This window comes from Mus musculus, chromosome 5 (genome assembly GCF_000001635.26).
Source record: "Mus musculus strain C57BL/6J chromosome 5, GRCm38.p6 C57BL/6J".
NCBI classification, from domain to species: domain Eukaryota; kingdom Metazoa; phylum Chordata; class Mammalia; order Rodentia; family Muridae; genus Mus; species Mus musculus.
This window is the reverse complement of record NC_000071.6, coordinates 73,405,436-73,426,994: the sequence shown is the minus strand read 5'-3', so window position 1 is coordinate 73,426,994 and position 21,559 is coordinate 73,405,436. Positions and strand designations below refer to the sequence as shown.

Sequence of the window (21,559 nt, the reverse complement as noted above, 5' to 3'; positions counted from 1 at the left end):
ATCCACAGAACGCAAAGTGGGGGAGAGCAGAGATCTTGTCCAGCTTCCCCTGTGCACCTCTGGCACTGGGCATAGCAAGAGGCAGTCAGTGAACATTTGCCAAATGAGTAAGTAAATAAATAAGCAACAAATCAAATTCAAACAATTCCTTTTCAAAGAACTTCTGGCTGACACCAGGCATCCTCTTCATACGGAGAGTATATTGTAACAATAATAACTAACATGGGAAAGGAGTCCAAAAGTGTCCATATTATTGGTGTATTACTGTCTACTTATTAGGAAATAGTTACTGGGTGAGGCCTGGGTTTGGTCCTGAGGGTAGGAAGAGCCAGAGAAACACAGGAGCAGTCTCCTTCCTCAGGAGAGCTTTTTATTTAATATGAAACCAGTTTTTTCCTGGTAGTACAGATTGCTAAGATTCAGCAATAACTCTCGAATTCTATTTTATCTCCAACTCTAGCTCTGGCTGCACTGTGAAATACAGTTATCTCTTTACCAGGACAGATGGAAAACAGAGCTTCGCAATAACTTCTTGCTCTGTCTCTAGAGGAGAGGGCAAGCGTCTAAATGCTTAAAATTACAAAAAGCAAAGGACAATATAATGTCCACACCATGCCAGCATACAAGGTAGACATAATGTACAAAACCAAGGGTTTTTCCTCAGACTCTCCTTGAATAGAAGACACTCACATTCAAAACTTCAGCAATCCCTATCAAATACAAAATACTCTCTTCTTTTACAATTTGCATTCATTAAATCTCGAATGGGAAACTAACTGCGTATGAAAAACATGAGCAAGTTGCCATTATCATTTCCTTAATCATTCCATCCTACAACCAGCCTAAGTGTAGAGGAATGGGACCCAGGGTCTTCAAGTCATCACACCCAGGTTGAGCATTAAGTCAAAACAGTGATATAGAAATAGCAACAGAGGGAGCTGGAGAGATGGCTCAGTGGTTAAGAGCACTGACTGCTCTTCCAGAGGACCTGAGTTCAATTACCAGCAACCACATGGTGGCTCACAACCATCTGTCATGGGATCTGATGCCCTCTTCGATTATGTCTGAAGAGAGCTACAATGTACTCACATACATAAAATAAATAAATAATTAAAAAAAAAAGAAATAGCAACAGAAACAAACAGTGAAGTGAAGGCATTTGTCGGCTATACATCTGACACAAAATTAGTATCTATACTACACAAAGAACTCAAAGCTACTTAAACAATCAAACTCCAGTGATCAAAGGGTTAATGAAGCAAACAAATTATTCTCTTCAAATGAAAAAAAAATAAGTGGCTAATAAGTATAAGGAAAAACATTAAACATCCCTAGCCTTCAGGAAAATACAGTTAAAGCTCTATTGTGAGGACAAATACTGCCCAGAAAACACATGAGGACACACGTGGAGAACGAGAAACCTTTCGTCTCTGTGCATTGGAACATGAAGTAGTACACCCACTATGGAAGTCAGTATAGAGGTTCCTCCAAACAGTAAGACCACGAGGCTGCAGCGATGGCTCAGCAGTTAAGAACACTGACTGTTCTTACAGAGGACCTGGGTTTGGTTCCCAGTACCCACACGTAGACTCACAACCACCTCTAACTCTAGTTCTAGGAGATCTGAAGCCCTCTTCTGACCTCTGTGGGCACCAGACTCGTGCACACACACACACACACACACACACACACACACACACACACACACACGATGTACAGACATACATGCAGGCAGAACACATACACAAAATAAAAGTAAATACATCTATAACAACAACTAAACCACAAGTACCCAATAGTCAGGTTATACAAGTCCTGGGTGTCTACCTAATGGGATCTAAGTTAACATAGCCCAGAGGTGTTTGAACATCCACGTTTGTTGCTATAGTATTCACAATAGCCAATACTCGGAACCAACCAAGATGCCCATCAATAGATTAATGAGTAAAGAAAATGTAGCACAAATATACAGTGGCGTTTTACTGAGCCAATAAGAAGAGTGAAACTGTGTCATTTGCATAAAAATGGATGCAACTAGAGACCATCATGTTAAGTGAAATGAGCTGGATTCAGAAAAAATGAATATTGCAGGACAATATGTTTACCCTTGTGCTGTTGCTCAACTCCTGGTTTCTCTGCTCTATTATCTTGTTCAAATCTGGATATAGGACTGTAATGCGTATACCAAGAACCCCCTGTCTCATGTTTGTGTAAACAGTTCTTCCCATTTATTCTCTGCCTTTGTCAATAAATGCTGATCACCCAGTGGCTGAGTTAAAATAGCGAATACGGCAGGACTTCTGCCAAACAGAGGAAGGACAGAGGGAGATTCAAGTCAGCTGGCAGGATGGAGGGATGGGAACCACGAAGAAGGAATCCAAAGAGCCAGATCAATACTAACATGCAAGCACCGTGGGGTGGGGCTGGGAGGCAGCCAGATTAGAGATCAATGGGATCATTTAGCTGCTCAGCTATTGAGATGCATTTTTAAATAAATATTGGTTTATCTGTGTGGTTATTGAGGACAAGCACAAAGTAAAGAAATACAGTCTCCAGATTAATTTATTGTTTACATTTATATTAATAATTAATTTACAAAATATTCTATATTTCCCTCATATTTATAATTGAAATAAATACACATATACTATAAAAGTAGAAGGGAGCACCGTGTCGAGAAAAAGTTATCCAAAGAAAAGACAAGGGGACAAAAATAAGTAATTGGAGTGAATATGCATAAGAGATGTTTGTAAATTTCACAGTGAGACATATTACTTTATGTGTTAAGCAAAAGTATTTAACAGAAAGGGGAAAGCAAGAAACGGAGAAAGGAGGCAGGTGTCAAAATGTTGTCAAATAAAGGTTTAAAATCATACACACACATATATGTATGTGTGTGTGTGTGTGTGTGTGTGTGTGTGTGTGTGTGTATACACAGAGAGAGAGAGAAAGAGAGAGAGAGGGAGAATAAAACTTCATTTAAAAATGCTGACTACTTACCCCTCGGCCTAACTGCCTCTCGTAGGTTCTGTGCCGTAGCCCTAATCCCAGTAACCCCACACCAACAAACAGCCACAGAACTAAACAAAAAGAAGAAAGAATTATTAAGGACTCTAAAAATTTTAAATAACTTTTTCAAAATTATATCTATTGACAGAGGAGTCTGTGCATAACATATATACATAACCCACACTTCAAAAACCAGACTTTAAAGACCATTCCTGCTGGTAAGATGGCTCGACGGGTAAGAACACTGACTGCTCTCCTGAAGGTCCTGAGTTCAAATCCCAGCAACCACATGGTGGCTCACAACCATCTGTAATGAGATCTGACGCCCTCTTCTGGTGTGTCTGAAGACAGCTACAGTGTACTTATGTATAATAATAAAAGCTTTTTTGACTCCTGCCTCTCTCCCGGGCCTCTTGTTCTCTTGCTCCCCCTCTCTCCCCATTCCCTTCCCTCCTCTCCCCACGTGGTCATGGCCAGTCTCTACTTCTCTCCTCTCTCCTTCTCTCTGCCTCTGCTACTCTCTTAACCCCCCTCCCCATGCCCGGCAAGCAAAGATGTCCTGATGAGTCAGGCGTACAAAGACCTTAGATGTCAGAAAGTTAAGAAGTAGAATATAAGGCAAGCAAGCCTAGCATGTTTAAAAGGAAGAGGGCATGCCAAAGAATGGCTGGATAGTGTAAGGCTAAAGACATATGACTCATGGAAGTTCGTAAAGAAATAAAGCAGAATTTTAGAGATAAAAATACAGGGGTAGAGCGATGGCTCAGCCAAGAGCACTGGATCCAAGCTTAATTCATAGCTTATGGTAGCTTACAACTGTCTATCACTCTGGCTCCAGGGGATCTGACAGCCTTCTCTGGCCTCCCTGGGCACCAGGCATGCACGTGGTACACAGACACACATGCTGGTGAACACGCACACAGGTATAATTTAAAAAAATTAAAATAGAAATAAATCTATATAATTTAATGAGTGAGAAAAGGTCAATGGGCAAGCTTTAGATCACATTAGACAAAGCTAACAGGAGAATTGAGAGGAGCATAGGGGTCAGGGCTAGTAAGATGGCTCAGCAGGTTAAGGCTGAGCTGCCAAGACTGAAGACCTGAGTTCCATCCCCAAGACCCACATAGCAGAAGAAAGAACACTCTCGTAAGTTGTCCTCTGACCTCCATACACATGCCCGGCCCCCTCACTGAATAAATAAGTAAATATGTATTCTTTAATTAAAAAAATAAAGTAAAACAGAGGTAGGAAAAATGAAAGCACTTAAAAACACAAAGAACACAAAAGAAGATGCAATCCAACCAGTTAGCCTTAAAAAGGACGGAGGAAAGAGAACACTGAGAACTTCCCAGACCTAAGAAACTGGGGAATCTTCAGCGTGGACGAGCCCACAGACTCCCGAGCAGGGTGAGGACAAACTCCACCCTCCGCATGCATCATGGTGAAGCAGTGGCTGCCAAACACACTGAGAAAAAATCTCATTTTTAAATATGATCGTCCTGTGCTACGATGAAACATATGTGGCAGGTTTTTACATAATGGTGCAAGTCCTCGTGACATAGCATTTAGAAAGACTTTTGAAGACCCATATAGCCTCAATTGTCTATCTCTTTTTACAATAATAGTTTGTGTCCTTTGGTAAAGTTTCACACTTTTAAAGGTAGAATCCAGGATTCACATGATCTCCATAACAGTTACCTTATCAGCACACTGCACACATTCACTAAACATTTGTGTGTAATCCACTCGTTTAAAATGGTCAGATATTAGGTGATGGATGAATGTCACGTGTGAGTCTATAGTTTATCAACACACTAATGTAAACATGTTGAAACCTCCAGAGAATAAGAGAGAGAATACACGGTATTGACTACACAAGGAAAACATCTTAGAAGTTCTACCTGCTAAAGTTTCTACATTAGAAATGAGATAAAACCATACAGGCTATTTCGTGTTGAAATGCCACAGCATGGGGGATTTGCTTAAATGTGTTTCAACAAACCAGAAAAAGGCAGGAAGACAACAAAGACAACCGGCAGGAAATTATGGCTTTGTGGTACTCTTAAATCCATGTTGGAAAATATATACAATGTGAGCCAGGCATGGTGGCATACACCTTTAGTCCCAGTATTGGGGAGTCAGAGGTAGAAGGAGTTCTGTGAGTTCAAGGCCAGCCTGGGCTACATAGTGAGTTTCAGCACAGACAAAGCTACATAAAAAGACCCTATCTAGCAAAAAAAGGGGGGGGAGGTGGGAGAAAAGGAAGAAAGGAGGAAAGAAGGGAAGAAGGGAGGGAAGGAGGGAGGGAGGGAGGGAGGGAGGGAGGGAGGGAGGGAGGGAGGGAGGGAGGGAGGAAATATATATACACCAAACTTTCTTAAAAGGGAGTAAAACTATACTTACTGAGTTTCATGTATTTTTCACTGCATCTCAAAAGCGTTTTAGGACTGTTTTTTGTTTGAAGAAGAAAGTCAAGGTTTTTCTTAGGTCCAAACAGCATACTCAATCCAATAATTACCATTATGGTCCCTGTTGAGAGGGGGGGGGGGTGGGGAACATGGCTCAGTGGTAAGGTATTTCCTTAGCATGCATGAGGCCCTAGGTTCAATCATCAGTATCCTAAAAATTAATTATTTAAAAAGTGGGGAGATTGGGGTTGAAAAGACCCAGTGGCTAAGGCCACTTAGTGCTTTTGCAGAGGATAATATTGAGAAATGTAGCTGGTACTCAGCTGCAAGACATGCTCAGTGGTCTACAGTGGCAGGGATGTCACAGGAGTAACCAACCACTTCTTTTTTTTTCTTCCGGTTAGAAACACTCACAAACATGAAACCTATGTCTGATACTGAGGCCAAGAACGTGAAACTAGACAGGTCACAGGCCCTAGGAGAAAACCTACTTCTATTATTCCGCCAAATGGTCATAGCAATAAGATAATTTCTAGTGACATACTGCTCTATCCATACATAGATCAGTGCCTCACTCAACCCTCATCACAGAAGCTTCTTCTTAGATGTTAATTAACAGAAGATGTTAATTAACACAGAGAACCACAACTGGACAATGTACAGAAAATGAGACTTTATAGTGCTTAGCCCTAAAAGGGATGTCCTATACCACACTCGTCTCCCCTCAAGGCTCAGGAGCTATGCAGAAGAGGGGATAGAAATATTGTAACAGGCTGACTCCAAGGAAAAAGTCCCTTCCCAGACTCGATAGGAGTGACACAGAGACTGTGACAGCATGCACAAGACCTTCACAGGTTCAAAGCAGATGAAATGCCAGCACAGGGACAGGGAAGTAGTCACAAAGTCCCACCACTAATCAAGAAGCCACTTGCCGCATGTCTGCAGGGAGAGGGTAAATCAGATTTTCTCAATGGAATGACACTGGGTATTATCAACCACACTCCAAGGCAGGCCACATGCTTAGGAGTGGTTGGCTAACATAAATCTGACTCCATGCCTTTTTGAGCACTTTTTGTTTGTCTTTTTTTATTATTATGTTTGTTTCCATATAGAGAAAAAAAAAAGTGGAGTTGGGTAGGTGGTGGAGAGGAGAAGGAAGCTTTCAGAGGAGCTGGGGAAAGGGAAAGAATATAACCAACATATGTTGTATGAAATTCTCAAAGAACAAGTAAAGACATTTTGTAGAAACCTACTCAAAATTACCAACTTTCCCTGCCCTGTAACCATGCCTCTTCCACTAAAGAAGGTCCTCATTTGCACGAAACTGAAATAAAGCCCAATTCCCCAATTCTAGGCGTAGTGAGAATGAGCTAGCCTAGCTCATCATTCACAGAGCTCCAACGCAACAAAGGCAAGCACAGCACAGCTCTTACTTACTCCTGTCAGCACCCTGAGCAAGCTGGAATAAGAAAAAAGCAGGACTCGGGAGAGAGCAGAGCCCGACAGAGTAGACCCACCTGAAAGAAACCACAGAATTACAAAGTTTGTAAAGCTAGGCACCTGCTGCAGAGAAAATGTGAGAAACTGGGCATAAAGTTCCACCCCTTACCGAAGCTGATTCTAACTGATATCTACTGGGAGCAGGAGAAATCAATTTTCCTCAATAGAGTGACGCTCTGTATCAGCCACACTCGGGGTAGGTCGCATGTCCAGGCCAATACAAATCGGACCCCATGTTTTTTAACGGTTGGTTGGTTGGTTTTAATAAAGAGAAATAACGTGAAGTTGAGTGGGTAGGGAGGTGGAGAAGGATCTAGGAGGAATTGGGGTGTGGCTGGCTATACGCTCCTCTAAGAGCTGCAGCCGAGAATGGAAATAGGGAATTCTCAAAGGCTTATCCTCAAAGATCCTGTCTCACTTAGCGGGGAATCTTCCAGAGCAGCCTGTCCTGGCAGAGGTCTAGATTGGTTATGATGAGATGCAGTGACTGGGAGATCTGTAGTGGGAGCCACGCCTCTCCCGTCGTGTACGCATGCCCTGGAAATGTCCTAAGGGTTCGTTTACTGTTTTACCTATGAATGGTCCCTCCCCACATCCCAGCAAAGTTCCGGGTAGGGAGGAACTCCCTGCTTTTCAGCTCCAGCACCTGGTACTGTGCCAGGAGCATAGTGCGTGCACAGTGAATGATTTTATGAGAATAAATGGACGAGTATAAAACTGGAAGTGTGGACAAGCCAGAACTGCTGATAGGGATCAGCACGAAGTCTCCCCTCTCTCTAAGGTTCTACTGCTGAAGGACTTGCTGTTCTTTACTTCCATATCAAAGAGGTGGGCAGTTCTAATGGCTCACATCTATACGCCCAGCACTTTGGATGCCAAAGCAGGAGAATCTGCATAAGTTCAAGGGCAGCCTGATCAACAGAGTGAACTCCAGGCCAGCCTAGGCTACAAAGTAAGACTCTGTCACAAAAGGAAGAAAGACAGGGAGGTATTGACAGGGTTGATTTTCTAAATACCTGCTATAAATCAGTAATTTTCTTTTTTTTTCAGAAAAAAATCACTTTTAACACATTAATTATTATAACATTTATTATGTAATAATTAAACAATATAATAAATTATATTTACTATATAATAAATATGTAATTATATATAAAATAAATAAAATATGTAACAAATTATATATTTATATAAAGGAAATTAAAATAAAATAGGAATCATACCTAGTTAAATGAATCATTTAACATATTAATTTTAGTAATTAATTATAATTAAATAACATATTAATTAATGTGAAATAAGTTTATGAACATTGAATTTTGGTGAGTTTCTAACACTAATGTTTATACACAAGCTTTACTATGGTTTAGACATTTTTTTTCTCAACTAGTTCATTTTATTTGCTTGTTTATTTGAGGCACAGTCTTACTGTGTAGCCCTAGCCATGCTGGAACTCAACATAAAAACTGAGCCAGACTAGAACTCACAGAGATCCACCTGCCTCTGCCTCCAAAAGGATGGGATTAAATGCTTGCACTATTCAGTTTAACAGCAAGGCAAGTAAATATTGTTGAAGTGTACTTAATTGGAGCAGCACCCCAGTTTTGACATCCTTCTGAGCTTTCTTTACCTAAAGTCTATCTAACCAAGAACATGGAATGTCCTTGTCCTTGTACCTCTTTCCAGCCATCACAGGAGACACTGGGTCCTGGCCAGTGTTAGAGAACTCGGGTCCTGGCCAGTGTTAGAGAACTTGGGTCTTGGCCAGTGTTAGAGAACTCGGGTCTTGGCCAGTGTTAGAGAACCTGGGTCTTGGCCAGTGTTAGAGAACCTGGGTCAGTTTCTTTAACTGGACCTGTTAGTGTGTACTCACCCAAAAGCACATCAGATCTTTCTCTAGCGTAGACACCTCCGGGAACAAACTTAAACGCTGTGCACCAGGCACAGAAAAATGTTTGTAAAACATAAAGGATCATGCCAGTGGCCATGGCTTCTCCGGAGTTTTTCCCTGAGTTCACAAGATGGCCAAGTACTTGAGGCCACATAGACCCCGTAAAGACTGCCAGGACACATCCAGAAACAGCAGCTGCCCATGTGCGCAGGTAGAGGAGACCCATGGCCGAAGCTGCTCCTGTTTGAAAGAAACAAAGCAAAAAACTGGGAGAGGATGTGCCAGGCAAGAGAAGAGCAGAGCTCCTGGCATGCCCAGTTCATGGCAGGGGAGAACCCAAAAGGACCCGAGGAGGCCACTGATTCAATCTCAGCTCCCCAGCAAAGCAAGGTGCAGCAGCTTACTGTGGTCTGCTCAAAATCACAGCCTGGCCCTGGCCCTCCCAAAAGTCAAACGATCCAGCAAACCTCAGGCCAATGTTTGGTTCTTTGGTTTGGGTGGGCATCGCAGTAGCTAGCCAGCCTTACAATCTTCATGGTAATAGGAATTGAAATGAATTGAGAAATTAGAAATATGTTCATTAAGTACAACCATTCAGATGCAGGAAAGCAGGAAACATAGGGCCTGTGTGCTTTCTAGATCTTCTTTTCTGCTAAGGTACTTTCTAAGTAATTGTTGCCCATTTGTGTGCTGTCCCGCAGTATACACACTGGTTCTTCAACCACACAGGCCCAAGAGAGGACGCCATTAAGATTCCAGAGACATCCCCTGCTGGAGCAAGTCTGTCCACTGCTTTCCCAGAGCCTGCAGGGTCAGGACTGTGCATTCTCCCTGGTCCATGACAGGCTGTGACTTAACCAATGTTGAGCCAGTACTGAAGTCATATAATATTCCTCCCAATTCCTGTGAAATCAGCTTTAATCCATCCATATTGAGCCTTACATAGAATGTATGTATGTATGTATGTATGTATATATGTATGTATGTTTTTTGAGACAGAGTTTCCCTGTGTAGCCTTCACTATCCTGGAACTCATGCTGTAGACCAGGCTGTCCTCAGACTCATAGAAATCCACCTGCCTCTCCCTCCCAAGTACTAGGATTAAAAGCATGTGTCGCTACCACCTGCCCAGCAACAGTATATACATTTTTTTAATTTTTATTTTTCAAGACAGGGTTTCTCTGTATAGCCCTGGCTGTCCTGGAACTCACTTTGTAGACTAGGCTGGCCTCGAACTCAAAAATCTGCCTGCCTCTGCCTCCCAAGTGCTGGGATTAAAGGCGTATGTCACCACCACCTGCAAGTATATACATTTTCATTAGCCTTCTTCAAGATATCCTCACTGTTTGGGGCAATGACGATGCATTTGCAGGTCAGTCCCACGTACCTGTCATCCACCAGGCTAACCCAGCATCATGAAGCCATGATGAACCCGATAGCATCAGTCCACTTGAGAAGCCCAGTAGAACCGCACCTCTACAAATAAATGAAAAAACAAAAAAGCAAAATGAACAATCAAGCAAGCATGGATCAGAGATAGATCTACTGTCTCTAGCTACATCCATTCATATAATACCGTGGATATGAAACTGCAGAGGCAGTATTCTTTCTCTGTCAATGTAGACACAGAAACTGAATTCTCAACTCAGTTACGGCTCATTGTAGCCCCCTGACATTTCAAATGACTCTGCCAAAGACCAAAGGAAAAGCCCTTGGCAGAGTTTGTTGTGGTTTTTTTCCTCTTTCTCTGTCTCCATTCTATCCCAGTACTGCTTTTATCTAGTGCCTAAGTTGCTAAAATAAGTGACAGATTTATTTTTAACTACCACAAGCTATTCCATTGTTTTGTAAATTTTATAAAAACCTTAACAGGAGGAGAATTTAAAAAGGACTGGAGAGGGCTGATGAGATGGCTCAGCGAATAAGAGCACTGATAGCTTTTCCAAAGGTCCTGAGTTCAAATCCCAGCAACCACATGGTGGCTCACAACCACCCGTAATGAGATCTGATGCCCTCTTCCGGTGCGTCTGAAGACAGCTACAGTGTAACTTATAATGTGCTTATAATAAATAAATCTTTGGGCTGGAGCAGGAGCGAGCGGTGTTGACCAGAGTGAGCAGAGGTCCTAAATACAATTCCCAACAACCACATGAAGGCTCACAACCATCTGTACAGCCACAAAGAAAGCTAAATAAATATTTTTTTAAAAAAAAATGGACTGGAGAGATGGCTCGGCACTTAAGAACAGTTGCAGCTCTTGTAGAGAACCTGGGTTTGGTTCCCAGCACCCACATGGTGGCTCACAACCATCTGTAACTGCTGTTCCAGGGAAATGGACACCCTCTTCTGGCCTACCAGCAGCATCAGGCACAAACACATTACACAGATAGTCATGTAGGCAAAACACACACACACACACACACACACACACACATATATATATGTATATACTATATATAGTGTGTATATTATATATACATATATACACATATATGTATATATGTATGCAAAACACACTATATATTATGTATACACACGCATGCACACACACATATATGTGTGTGTGTGTGTGTATGTATGTATGTATGTATGTATGTATGTATATGTAAACTTCAGTGGAAATCCAGTAGCAATGGAAACCCCAACAAAGCATTGCTTAAGTAGCTGAAATCTAATCTCAAACTCAGCTCTTACGACACACCAGGCACTGTCTTAGGACTGTCACCTGTGCTATTATCCACTTAATCCTCTTAAGTTTATGAGGAAAACAATACCTGTCTGCCATCTGCAGAGGGGAATACAAGGAAGAGTCTTGGCTTCTAGTGACACTGTGATCTGTCTAACAAACCCCCTGTGCTACACTAGAGGGGCTGAAAAGAATGAGCAGCTGACATCCTGCCATCCCTGCCACAGGCAAGGCATTCCTCAGCTTCCCAGGAGGGAACTTGGGGACCTATTCAGCCCTCAGTTCCCTTCTCCTTTCCCACAGTCCTCCAGTACCCAGCGGCCTCCCTTCTGGCTCCTCCCCTTAGCTAACAGGCTGAACTCACCCAAAAGGATTAGGATCTGGCCCTGGGTGGGGATGACCACTGACTGCCCATCTGGAAACAATGGAGACCTCTCCGAAGATCCAGTGAGTTAGGAACAGGAGGCTCCCAAAGGCGGCGCCTGGCAACAGCCAACTAGATAGAGAGGTCCTGCCCGTGGCAACCTCACGGGGCTTCTTCCCCTCAGGGTTTCTGTAGTCACCATCTAGAATTTTAAAAACAAACAAACAAAAAGGAATAGAAAGAGAGAGCGAAGAGACGGGAAATGGCCTGTGGCCTCAAGAAGCCTATTGTAGAAAGGAGGAGCTTGTACCCTAAGAAGCTGAATGCACCCAAGCTACTGGATGGAGGGATCATTTCTGGCTAGCTCTGGGGTAGTGGTGTAAGGGAAAGCAGGCGAACCTGACAGGTAAAACTTCAGAAAGCCACTAACTTCATGTGAAGCTAAGAGAGTGAGAGAAACGTGGGCAGGGAGAAGGGGGCGTCATCTCAAGAGAACAAGCGTTACCCATTTGAGTGCAACATCCTCGCACCCAAGCCTGCTTTCTCGTGAGAGAGCTCGATCTCTTGGAACACTCTGGGTACCCAGGATCCTACCTTCGTGTTGGTGAGCCTCAGCTGTGTGAGCCCCCGGTCCTTTGCAGGACTCGAATCACCTTTACTGATTTCTGAAGTCTGCTCTATTTCTAATCCCAGTTTTCAGGTTGGAATCCACGCCGGTAGAGATCAACTAACTGGTCCAAGATCACACAGCTAATGACGAGAGAAGCTGACGTGGAGGCTAAGGCGGTGTTAACTGAATGTCCTGCTGCCTGGTCCTGAGCACTGTTTAAGCAGAGACTCTCATCAAAGCCACAGCCTCACACACTAAATTAAGGCTACGGGAGGCAGCGTTGACAGGAGAATGTCTTTGTACCCACATAAGAACCTACTACAGAGATGCTTCATAACTCCATGAAGGCTTCTATGGACAGAAGGCAGCCCTGGGGTCTGCCTGTGGGACTAGAGGCCCGATTTTCATTGGGAAAAAAAAAGTTATTATGACAAGAACAGGGTCAGTGGAAGGAGACGGCTGAAAGCTCTGGGGAGAGGAAGGGGCAGGGGCAGGGGCAGGAGTGGGTGGTGAGGACAGAGAGGGGTCGAGGATCCAAGGATCAAGCTGAGAGTGCAGAGAGAAAGGGGCCATCTGCCACTGTATTCACTGAATAAAATACAATCAGCTGTGGCTAGGGTCTCCAGCCTCTAGAACTCAACACATCTTCAAAGAGGACACGGCAAAGGACACGGCTCTGTTCACACACCTGAGGTTTGGAAATAAGGGCATGGGGCAGGTAGATGCGGAGAATGGAGACGCCCATTCTGTGCTGAGAAGTGGGAAGAGGATGGAGATCAGTCGTGCTGAAGTACAGGATCAGTTTGAGTCCCCCATGGACACATGGACACACCCAACCATGGCTTCCCCCTCACTTTCTGCCAGCCACACATGCAGTGGATAGGAGCCTGGGCCTTCTGCCTCATAACAGCCCATTGTCTGTTACTACTTAACAGGAGGGAAAGTTGAAATGGAACTGTAGGAAAGCTATCTTTACAACTTATCCTGGGGCTAGCTTAGCTCAAGCTGGTTGGTAGGGTGTTCTTTTAGCATGCTTGTGGTCCTGGTTCAATTCCCAGCACCACCACAGACACAGAGAAAATTTCTTTTTCTTTTTTTTTTTTTTTTTTTTTTTTTTTTTTTTTTTTTTTTTTGAGACAGGGTTTCTCTGTATAGCCCTGGCTGTCCTGGAACTCACTCTGTAGACCAGGCTGGCCTCGAACTCAGAAGTCCACCTGCCTCTGCTTCCCGAGTGCTGGGATTAAAGGCGTGCGCCACCACCGCCCGGCTGAAAAATTCTTTTTCAAGTGTGTTATTGCACAGGGAAGAGACAGAAGCCACCAGAGAGAAGATCCCCGAGCACACTGAGTATATCCTCACCTGTGCCAATTCGGTCAAGCACAGCTACGGCACTCAATGTCAGAATTACTCTGTTGGACATCTGATAGCTCCAAATTGGGTTTAATGATGTGTACCATATTCGGAGGACAAGAAGAAGGACGTGTCCCAGAATGAATCCCCAGATTTTGAGGTACCTGGAAGTGAAAGTCGTTTATGAAAGACTGTAAATGTGGATTCAGTGTGCGGCATCCACTGTGGGTTTGTTTCACACAGTGTGGATCCACAATCCTGTTGCCAGTGATCTTCAGTGATGTCCCTCACTTGGCCTTTCTAGAGTCTAGTACAAGCCTATATATAGGTCTAGGCTACTTAAAAAAAAATTCCACCAAGTACAATCCGTGTTGCCATGGGAACAGGGAGATGCCTTAGCAGGTTAAGGCATTTGCTGCCAAACCTAACTACCTGAGTTTGATTCCCTAGGACCCACATGGTAAAAGAAGAGAAACCATGGGGCTGGAGAGATGGCTCAGTAGTTAAGACCACTGACTGCTCCTGAGTTCAATTCCCAGCACCATCTATAATGGAATCTAATGCTCTCTTCTGGCATGTCTAAAGAAAGTAACAGTGTACTCACATACATAAAATAAATAAATCTTTAAAAAAAAAAAGTTTTAAAGAAGAGAATCCGGGCTAGAGAGATGGCTCAGTGGTTAAGAGCACTGACTGCTCTTCCAAAGGTCCTGAGTTCAAATCCCAGCAACCGCATGGTGGCTCACAACCATCTGTAATGAGATCTGATGCCCTCTCCTGGTGTGTCTGAAGACAGCTACAGTGTACTTACATATAATAAATGGATAGATCTTTTAAAAAAAAAGAAAGAAAGAAAAGAAAAGACTCCATCACTGAATGCTGTCCTTGAGCTCCACACACCCGTGTACACTATACACACATACACACACACTACATAATTTTTAAATAAATAAAACTAATTTTTAAAATGTTTATACTTTATTGGGGCTGGAAGTACAGCAAAACAGCAGGGAGAAACTAAATACACACAACACCTGAGTTCGGTCCCTAGCACCAAAAGCAAATGACATTGGTGGCAAGTATTTGAACCTTTATTTTTTGAAAAGGAATGGGAAAACTGCCCTGAAACCAATGGTCAGAACTTCGCCAGGGAAACTGGTCACACCTGTTTGTCTATAGGTACAAAACACCTGAGTCATACCTTTGCAATCCACTTCCTGACCACCAGGTCACAGTTTGCACTATCAGGGAAGAAGACACACCAAGGGCGAGGACCATCAGTCGAAGCTTAGCATTTGGAGCCTCAAAGGAAGCTATGCTGCCTACAAACAGGGAAAGGAAGGGTGAGCTGGCACCTGACAGTCTGCATTTGATAAGAACTGTGTCTAGTACGGTCTTAGCCCTGAAGAAGGTAGAATTAGCACATACCTATACATACCTTTAATCTTTATTCATTTAGGTAGGATTCTCATATAAGGTTCGCAACGTTAAAATATACAACTTAATAGGTTTTGGGTACATTCAAAGTTGTCAACTATCACCGCTAATTTTAGAACATTCTCTCCACCCCCTGCCAAAATTCTGCTTCTCCTTTCTCTCTACCCCCACACTCTAGCAATCACTAACCTTTCTGTCTCCATAGATCTTTCCCATCTGGGGAATTTTATATAAGCAGAATCTTACATATGTAGTCCTTTGTGGTTGGCTTCTTGCCCTCAGCAGAATGCTTTCAAGGCATATCCATATTGCAGTCTAGATTAGGCCTCACTCTTTAATGACTAAGTAATATTCCATTGTATAGGCAAACTGTGTTTTGTTTACCCATTTGCCAGCTGATAGGCACTTGCTTGTTTCTGTGTCTAGACTTTCATGAATCACGCTGCTATGAACACTTGTACACAATTTCTGTACAAACATATGCTTGTATTTTTTTCTAGACTATACAACAAGGTTTAGAGCTCTGCTTAATATCCAGGGTCCTGGCGAACAGTTTTCCCAGAGCTACGCCACTTTATACATCTTGCATTTCCGTTAGCAATACGTGAACATTGAGTTGTTCCACATTTTGCTGGCACTTGGTATTGTCTGTCTTTTTTATTTTAGCCATTCAAATGAGTCAAAATATATTTATGGTCAAAAATAATCCAGGTCAATGAGAGTAAATTAGTTTCATAGTTAATTGCACGGTGTTTGATTTAAATATCTGAGATGTCAGAGGTGAGAGTGCATGTAACAGTCAGGGGGTGAATACGGGGAGCTTCAAAGCAAATCATGACGTAGTGCAGCCTCTGTAGAGAGTCAGCTGTGTCCAGTGGTCACCAGAGTCAGCACTTGACAGAGGCGGCCTCTTCATCCGCCATCCTCAACTCTAAGTGACTTCCCTACCTACCCATTTTATTTCATTTTTTTAAAGATTTATTTATCCTTATGTGCGTTGGTGTTCTGCCTGCATGTCTGTGCAAGGGTGCCAGATCCTCTGGAACTGGAGTTACCAACATTTGTGAGCTGCTATGTGGGTATGGGGATTTGAACTTGGGTTCTCTGGAAGATCAGCCAGTGGCTCTTCACTGCTGAGCCATGTCTCCAGCTCCCTGCATAGAACCTATTTCTATAGTTCTTCCGCTCAGAGAGCTGGGTTTTCATGAAGCAACACAGGGAGTGTCATTACTAGCTGCTGTGATGGGCAATACTGCTTGTCAACGTCAGGCTATACTATTACTAAGAGACAAACTCCAGAGCGTGCCTTCAAGGGAAGTGTCTCAGGTGTCTCACTGTCCTCTCGTGATGGGCTGTATACTCACACCATAAGCCAAAACAAACCTTCCGGCCCTTAGGCTGCTTTTGCTAGGCGCTTTGACATAGCAACAGGAAAGGCTATACAAAGACTATACCCAGATTTACTCTGACATGCATAATTCCATAGAGAAAATCCTGACATTTCTTGCCAGCTTGGACTATGATAAGAATCCAAGTCTTGCAAAGCCAAGGCCACATGACTCATATGCAGAAGCCAAAAGGCTGCTGCTGTTCCAACCAAGCAGTTACTGCAGTCAGTGCCAGGCAAGCGGCTTCACTTCTGTTACCTGCAGCTGACCACTTCTGAGGGACACTCTCTTTGCAAAGGGAAGTTTCCAGGACTCTCTCCCACTGTTGCTTCTGAACCCTGGTACTAAAAATAAAAGAAGCTCAACACCTTCGCGGGGATTCTCCGAACTCATTGCCTCATGTTCTGCCTCCTTCAGGGACAGGGAGAGCAAGGGGTTGTTTTGCTTTCATAGGGACTCCAAACACCGATCTCGGAACTGTGATAGGTCAGTTTCCAGACGGATCTGCCCAGGGCTGCTCACCAACAGACCCCTAAGAAAGGTTCAGAGACATCTACTGGGGCTGGGCAGGAGGGTGAGCATCCCAACTTTCAGCTACAGCTCCAAGCAGTTTCAAGCTCACATTTTTCCCTTTTAAAAATCTATTCATAATACTCCCTTTTTGTAGCTGCACAGTATTTCCAGGTTTCATAAGCGGTTATTTAATATATCTCTTAGAGATGGCGTTTGGATTGTTTCTGTCCTACCGATATGATTCGTAGCATGTTTATGTCTACATAAGACACATTCTTTGTGGGGTTGCTGACAGAAAGGCTGTATGCAGTTTGCAGTTTGGGTAAATGCTGCTAAACTGACCTCCATAAGCTTTGTGCTGATTTATATACCTGCCAGCCATGCACGGGCACCCATTTCCCACCCTTCACACACACACACACACACACACACACATACACACACGTGTGTGTATATGTATATGTATATGTATATGTATATGTATATGTATATGTATATGTATATGTATTTCCCTGCCAATCCATTTGTGAGGCAATGAATATGTGTGTGTCATTATTATTATGAGGTTTCTTTAGTTTTTATTACATATGTGTATTTTGTGTGTGCGTGTGCGAGTGTGTGAACACGTGTCTGCTCACACAAGTAAATGCCTCGTGCAATGGTGAGAGCACAACTTTCAGCCATTGGTTCTCTTTCTATTGATTGGAATCAGGGATTGAATTCTGATCATTAGGCTTGGTGGCAAACAGCCTTACCTATTAAATCATTTTGACAGTCCAATTTTATTGTATTTTTTAAGAACTAGCTATATTTCCTTCCTGGGGACTGCATACAGCTTCTGCTGGTTTTTTAGGTTTTTTGGGTTTTTTTGTTTGTTTGTTTTTTGTTTTTTTGGTCTTTTAATATTGGTATATTGAAACTGGATGGGAATCAGCAACAGAGTAACAGCATCTCAAATAGTTTCCACCTGCTGCGACATTTCTGATACTTAACTCATTCCTTATGCAGTACTGTTGGGCTATCTTTCTCATCATGTCTAAGTCCTCTCACAGTTGGCCTGTTCGCCAAGGTACCTTTTCCCTCCTTCTTTCAGTGAATTTTAGATGTTTCCCTCTCAGGCATAGACATAAAAAAAATGCATTGATTCAGTATGGTTTTCCAATTTCACAGAATTTTTTCTGAGGTGATAGTAAGGAAAAGAAACTGGTGACTTTGGGGGGACTGGAGAGATGGCTCAGCGGTTAAGAGCACTGACTGCTCTTCCAGAGGTCCTGAGTTCAATTCCAAGCAACCACGTGATGACTCACAACCATGTGGAACAAGACCTGATTCCCTCCGTCTAGTGTCTGAAGACAGCTACAGTGTACTTACATATAATAAATAAAATAGAATCTTAAAAGAGGAAAGAAACTGGTAACTTCTGAAAGGCAACAGTTCCTCGGTCAATGAAAGGTCTACACCATTTTCTTTTTGACTAACAGAAGAATCTCAGACACTGAAACCTTACCTACAGTGACGATCCTCAGCAGAGAGAGTGTCCACTTCTTATTGACGAGTTTCCAGAGTGGGGGAATTGTTAAGAGTATCGGAGAGAGAAAGGCTACACAAAAGAATTCCAGCCCTGTGAGCTCCAGCGTTTGCAGGGGAAAATAATAGATCATGGGGCTCAGTCCGTGGTAGAGAGACCAGGAGACGTAGCCTAGGAAAAGCGTTTAAGAGAGAATGTGAGTCTGGCGGAGTTCCTGACTATACAGCCTGACACTCCACTCAGCTCTGAATGTCCTGCCTCTGGCACCAACTGGGTTGTTTTAAGGATTTAGTTCCTGGGGCTGGAGAGATGGTTCAGTGGGTAAGAGCACTGACTGTTCATCCAAAGGTCCTGAGTTCAAATCCCAGCAACCACATGGTATGAGAGAGAGAGAGAGAGAGAGAGAGAGAGAGAGAGAGAGAGAGAGACTGATTTAGTTCCCTCCCCAGCAGGCAGGGTGGAGGACAGAGAGACTTAGTTCCCTCCCCAGCAGGCAGGATGGAGGACAGACAGGCTGTTGTGAGTCTGTCACCACCTCATCTCCCATAATTATGTAGTCAGAAAACCGTGTCTATACCTGTTGATGGTCCCTTTAATAAGATAGCATAGGCTGTACCATCAGAGAAGGAAACCCGCTTCCTGTCAGGATTCTGATTGATAAAATACTCTCACCTAATTTGTCCCATACATATGTCTGACATACATATGTCATAAAACTAAAGAAGCAGTGTTCCCTCCACCCTACCCCAACTTACAGCCTCGAGCCCTTTAGTTAAGCAACAGACTTTACTTGTGAGTAGACCATCATAAAACTCCCTCACTGGGCAGGGCTGGGGAGTGAAACAGGGCACAGGCTGTGTGATCTTAGACAATAATGATAATTAAGGCAGCGGCGTTTGCCCTGTGCCAGGCTGAGCTGGGTTTTAACCAGATAACTTTATTCCTCATATAATCCACATCCTAGGAGGTAAATGTATACACCTTATTCCCTCCCCCCCCCCCCCAAAGCTGAAACAGTTGGGGCAAACCAACAATGCAAACCTCTGAGAACCGGAAAGTTCAGTGATTGCCTGGCTTGCCCCAGGACTAAATATCACAGGGAGCTTAGACCTCAGCGGTGCACTTAACTTTCTCCCAAGTCCCTTTGCAGGCCACCTCACAGTTCTCAGAATGAGATCAAGCCTCCTGGAGGAACGCAGAGTGACTCACTTCACACCTCCCAGTTTACTAGGCACCGATGGAAGGCAGGAAAAAAAAATGAGAGTTTCAATCCCTCCTGAGACAAGACTGCCCATAGAAACTCTCGTTCTCAGGAGAGCGCCCTCCACAGGCCCAAAAGATGCTTGCTTCCAAATGAACTGCAGGACTAAGCCATTTCCCAAGTTTACCTTTTAAAGTACATTAAACTCAAAGTTTAAGTATACATCTCCCATAGAACCAGAATACTAAATCCTTGCTACTTTGTGCTAAATGAGCCCAGGAGACTAGAAGCAGGCACGTTTTTTGGCAAAAACACTAATATACTCGCAGCTACCAAGCAAGATCGCTCAAACAGGGAGGCAGAGCCAAAGACAGTTGCCCTGGGCGCTCACCTACAGGTGACCTTTCCTTGGGAAAGCTAAGTCCATACTAAACTGTATTGAGGTAGACTTGAAGGTCACGGTCCAGGGCTGCACGAGATCAACGCAGACACAGGGAGAATTCTCCATGCAACCCCAGGGCGGCGCGGGAGCTGCCGAACCCGGGCCAGGGAACCTCTATCTGGTCTGGTCTCCTTCGCTTCCATCCAGGGTGGAAGATAAGATAAGCATCTCCATTCCCGGAGCCCGGCCTCTTCTCCCGGCTCTGTCACCCCGGCGGGGAACAAGCCCAGCCAGTTTGCGCCAGGACAGCCTCGACTTACCCAGCAAGGTCTCCAGGGCAATTGCTCTCCACAGGCCTGGCATGACTGCGACCACCCGGAAAGCCGAGAGGACCGTTCCCTCGCCCCGCGTGCGCCCCGCGCTTCCTGCGGGGTCCGCCCGGTCTGCCTGCTCGGTGTCCCCGAGTAGCTCGCGGGTCTGAGGCGGCAGCAGGAGTCCTGGCAGGGTGCGGCACCTCCTCCCTGGCACACCTGCGCGCCGCCCCGCCCGACGCCACCCATGCCTTCAGCGCTGCTGGGGACATGCCACCCTAGTGCAGCCTGCGTTCTCCAAACCTGCCACCCAGCCCGAATGAAGTCTGCAGGCTCCCATCCCACCCTCTACCCGCTAAGAGAGAACACATGGAAGATGGAGCCACCCCTTCCCCGCCCCCGGAGGAAGGGAACAACCCAAACAGGCGATGCCATCATTTAATTTAAGTCCACGCAGAGAGGTTTGTAGAGTGCTTGCCTCAAATGCACCCGACTTTGGGTTCATCCTCTGTGCTGCATAGACATGCTGTGGTGGTGCATACTTAAATCCCCAGCATTTAGGAACTGGAGACCAGAGAATCGGGGTGAGCAGGTTGGATTCCCAGATGCTGGGGCTTGAGTCTGAGAAGAGAGCTGGAGACTCGCTCTGAAGCAGGGAGTAATGGGAGCCTCCATCTTCAGTCCAAGGTGACTTCACACCTACCCCTTACCTTTTTTTTTTTTTTTTTTTTTTTTGCTTTGGTAGTAAACACAACTCAGGAACTGTCAGTGTCATCTCAAAAACCAACAGAAGTGGGGGAGCTTGTAAATATCAGAGTGGAGAAAAACCGTGGTGGCGCACGCCTTTAATCCCAGCACTCGGGAGGCAGAGGCAGGCAGATTTCTGAGTTCGAGGCCAGCCTGGTCTACAAAGTGAGGTCCAGGACAGCCAGGGCTATACAGAGAAACCCTGTCTCAAAAACCAAAAAACAAAACAAA

The 21,559-nt window shown here is 44.2% G+C and overlaps 1 protein-coding gene across 5 annotated transcripts in view; it reads right to left on the bottom strand.

Moving 5' to 3' along the window:
• The window catches only part of Cwh43 (cell wall biogenesis 43 C-terminal homolog), a 47,385-nt gene extending 26,441 nt beyond the window's left edge, over positions 1-20,944 (bottom strand). The window contains exons 1-10 of one of the 5 annotated variants that reach the window (XR_003955627.1): positions 20,591-20,942; positions 18,667-18,858; positions 15,023-15,143; positions 13,831-13,985; positions 11,862-12,063; positions 10,199-10,287; positions 8,794-9,051; positions 6,858-6,937; positions 5,416-5,541; positions 3,001-3,080 (exon numbers count right to left, since the gene is read on the bottom strand). Coding sequence is in view for 4 of the 5 variants with exons in the window: in XM_017320839.2 (XP_017176328.1) it covers positions 3,001-3,080; positions 5,416-5,541; positions 8,794-9,051; positions 10,199-10,287; positions 11,862-12,063; positions 13,831-13,985; positions 15,023-15,143; positions 18,667-18,858; positions 20,591-20,633 (1,266 nt within the window). In the remaining variant the exon portion in view is untranslated. Of the gene's footprint in view, positions 1-3,000; positions 3,081-5,415; positions 5,542-6,694; positions 6,938-8,793; positions 9,052-10,198; positions 10,288-11,861; positions 12,064-13,830; positions 13,986-15,022; positions 15,144-18,666; positions 18,859-20,590 lie in introns of those variants that run through there. The other 4 variants (XM_017320839.2, NM_181323.2, XM_006503950.4 and 1 more) reach the window with 4 other exon arrangements.
• Between the last annotated feature and the right edge of the window lie 615 nt (positions 20,945-21,559).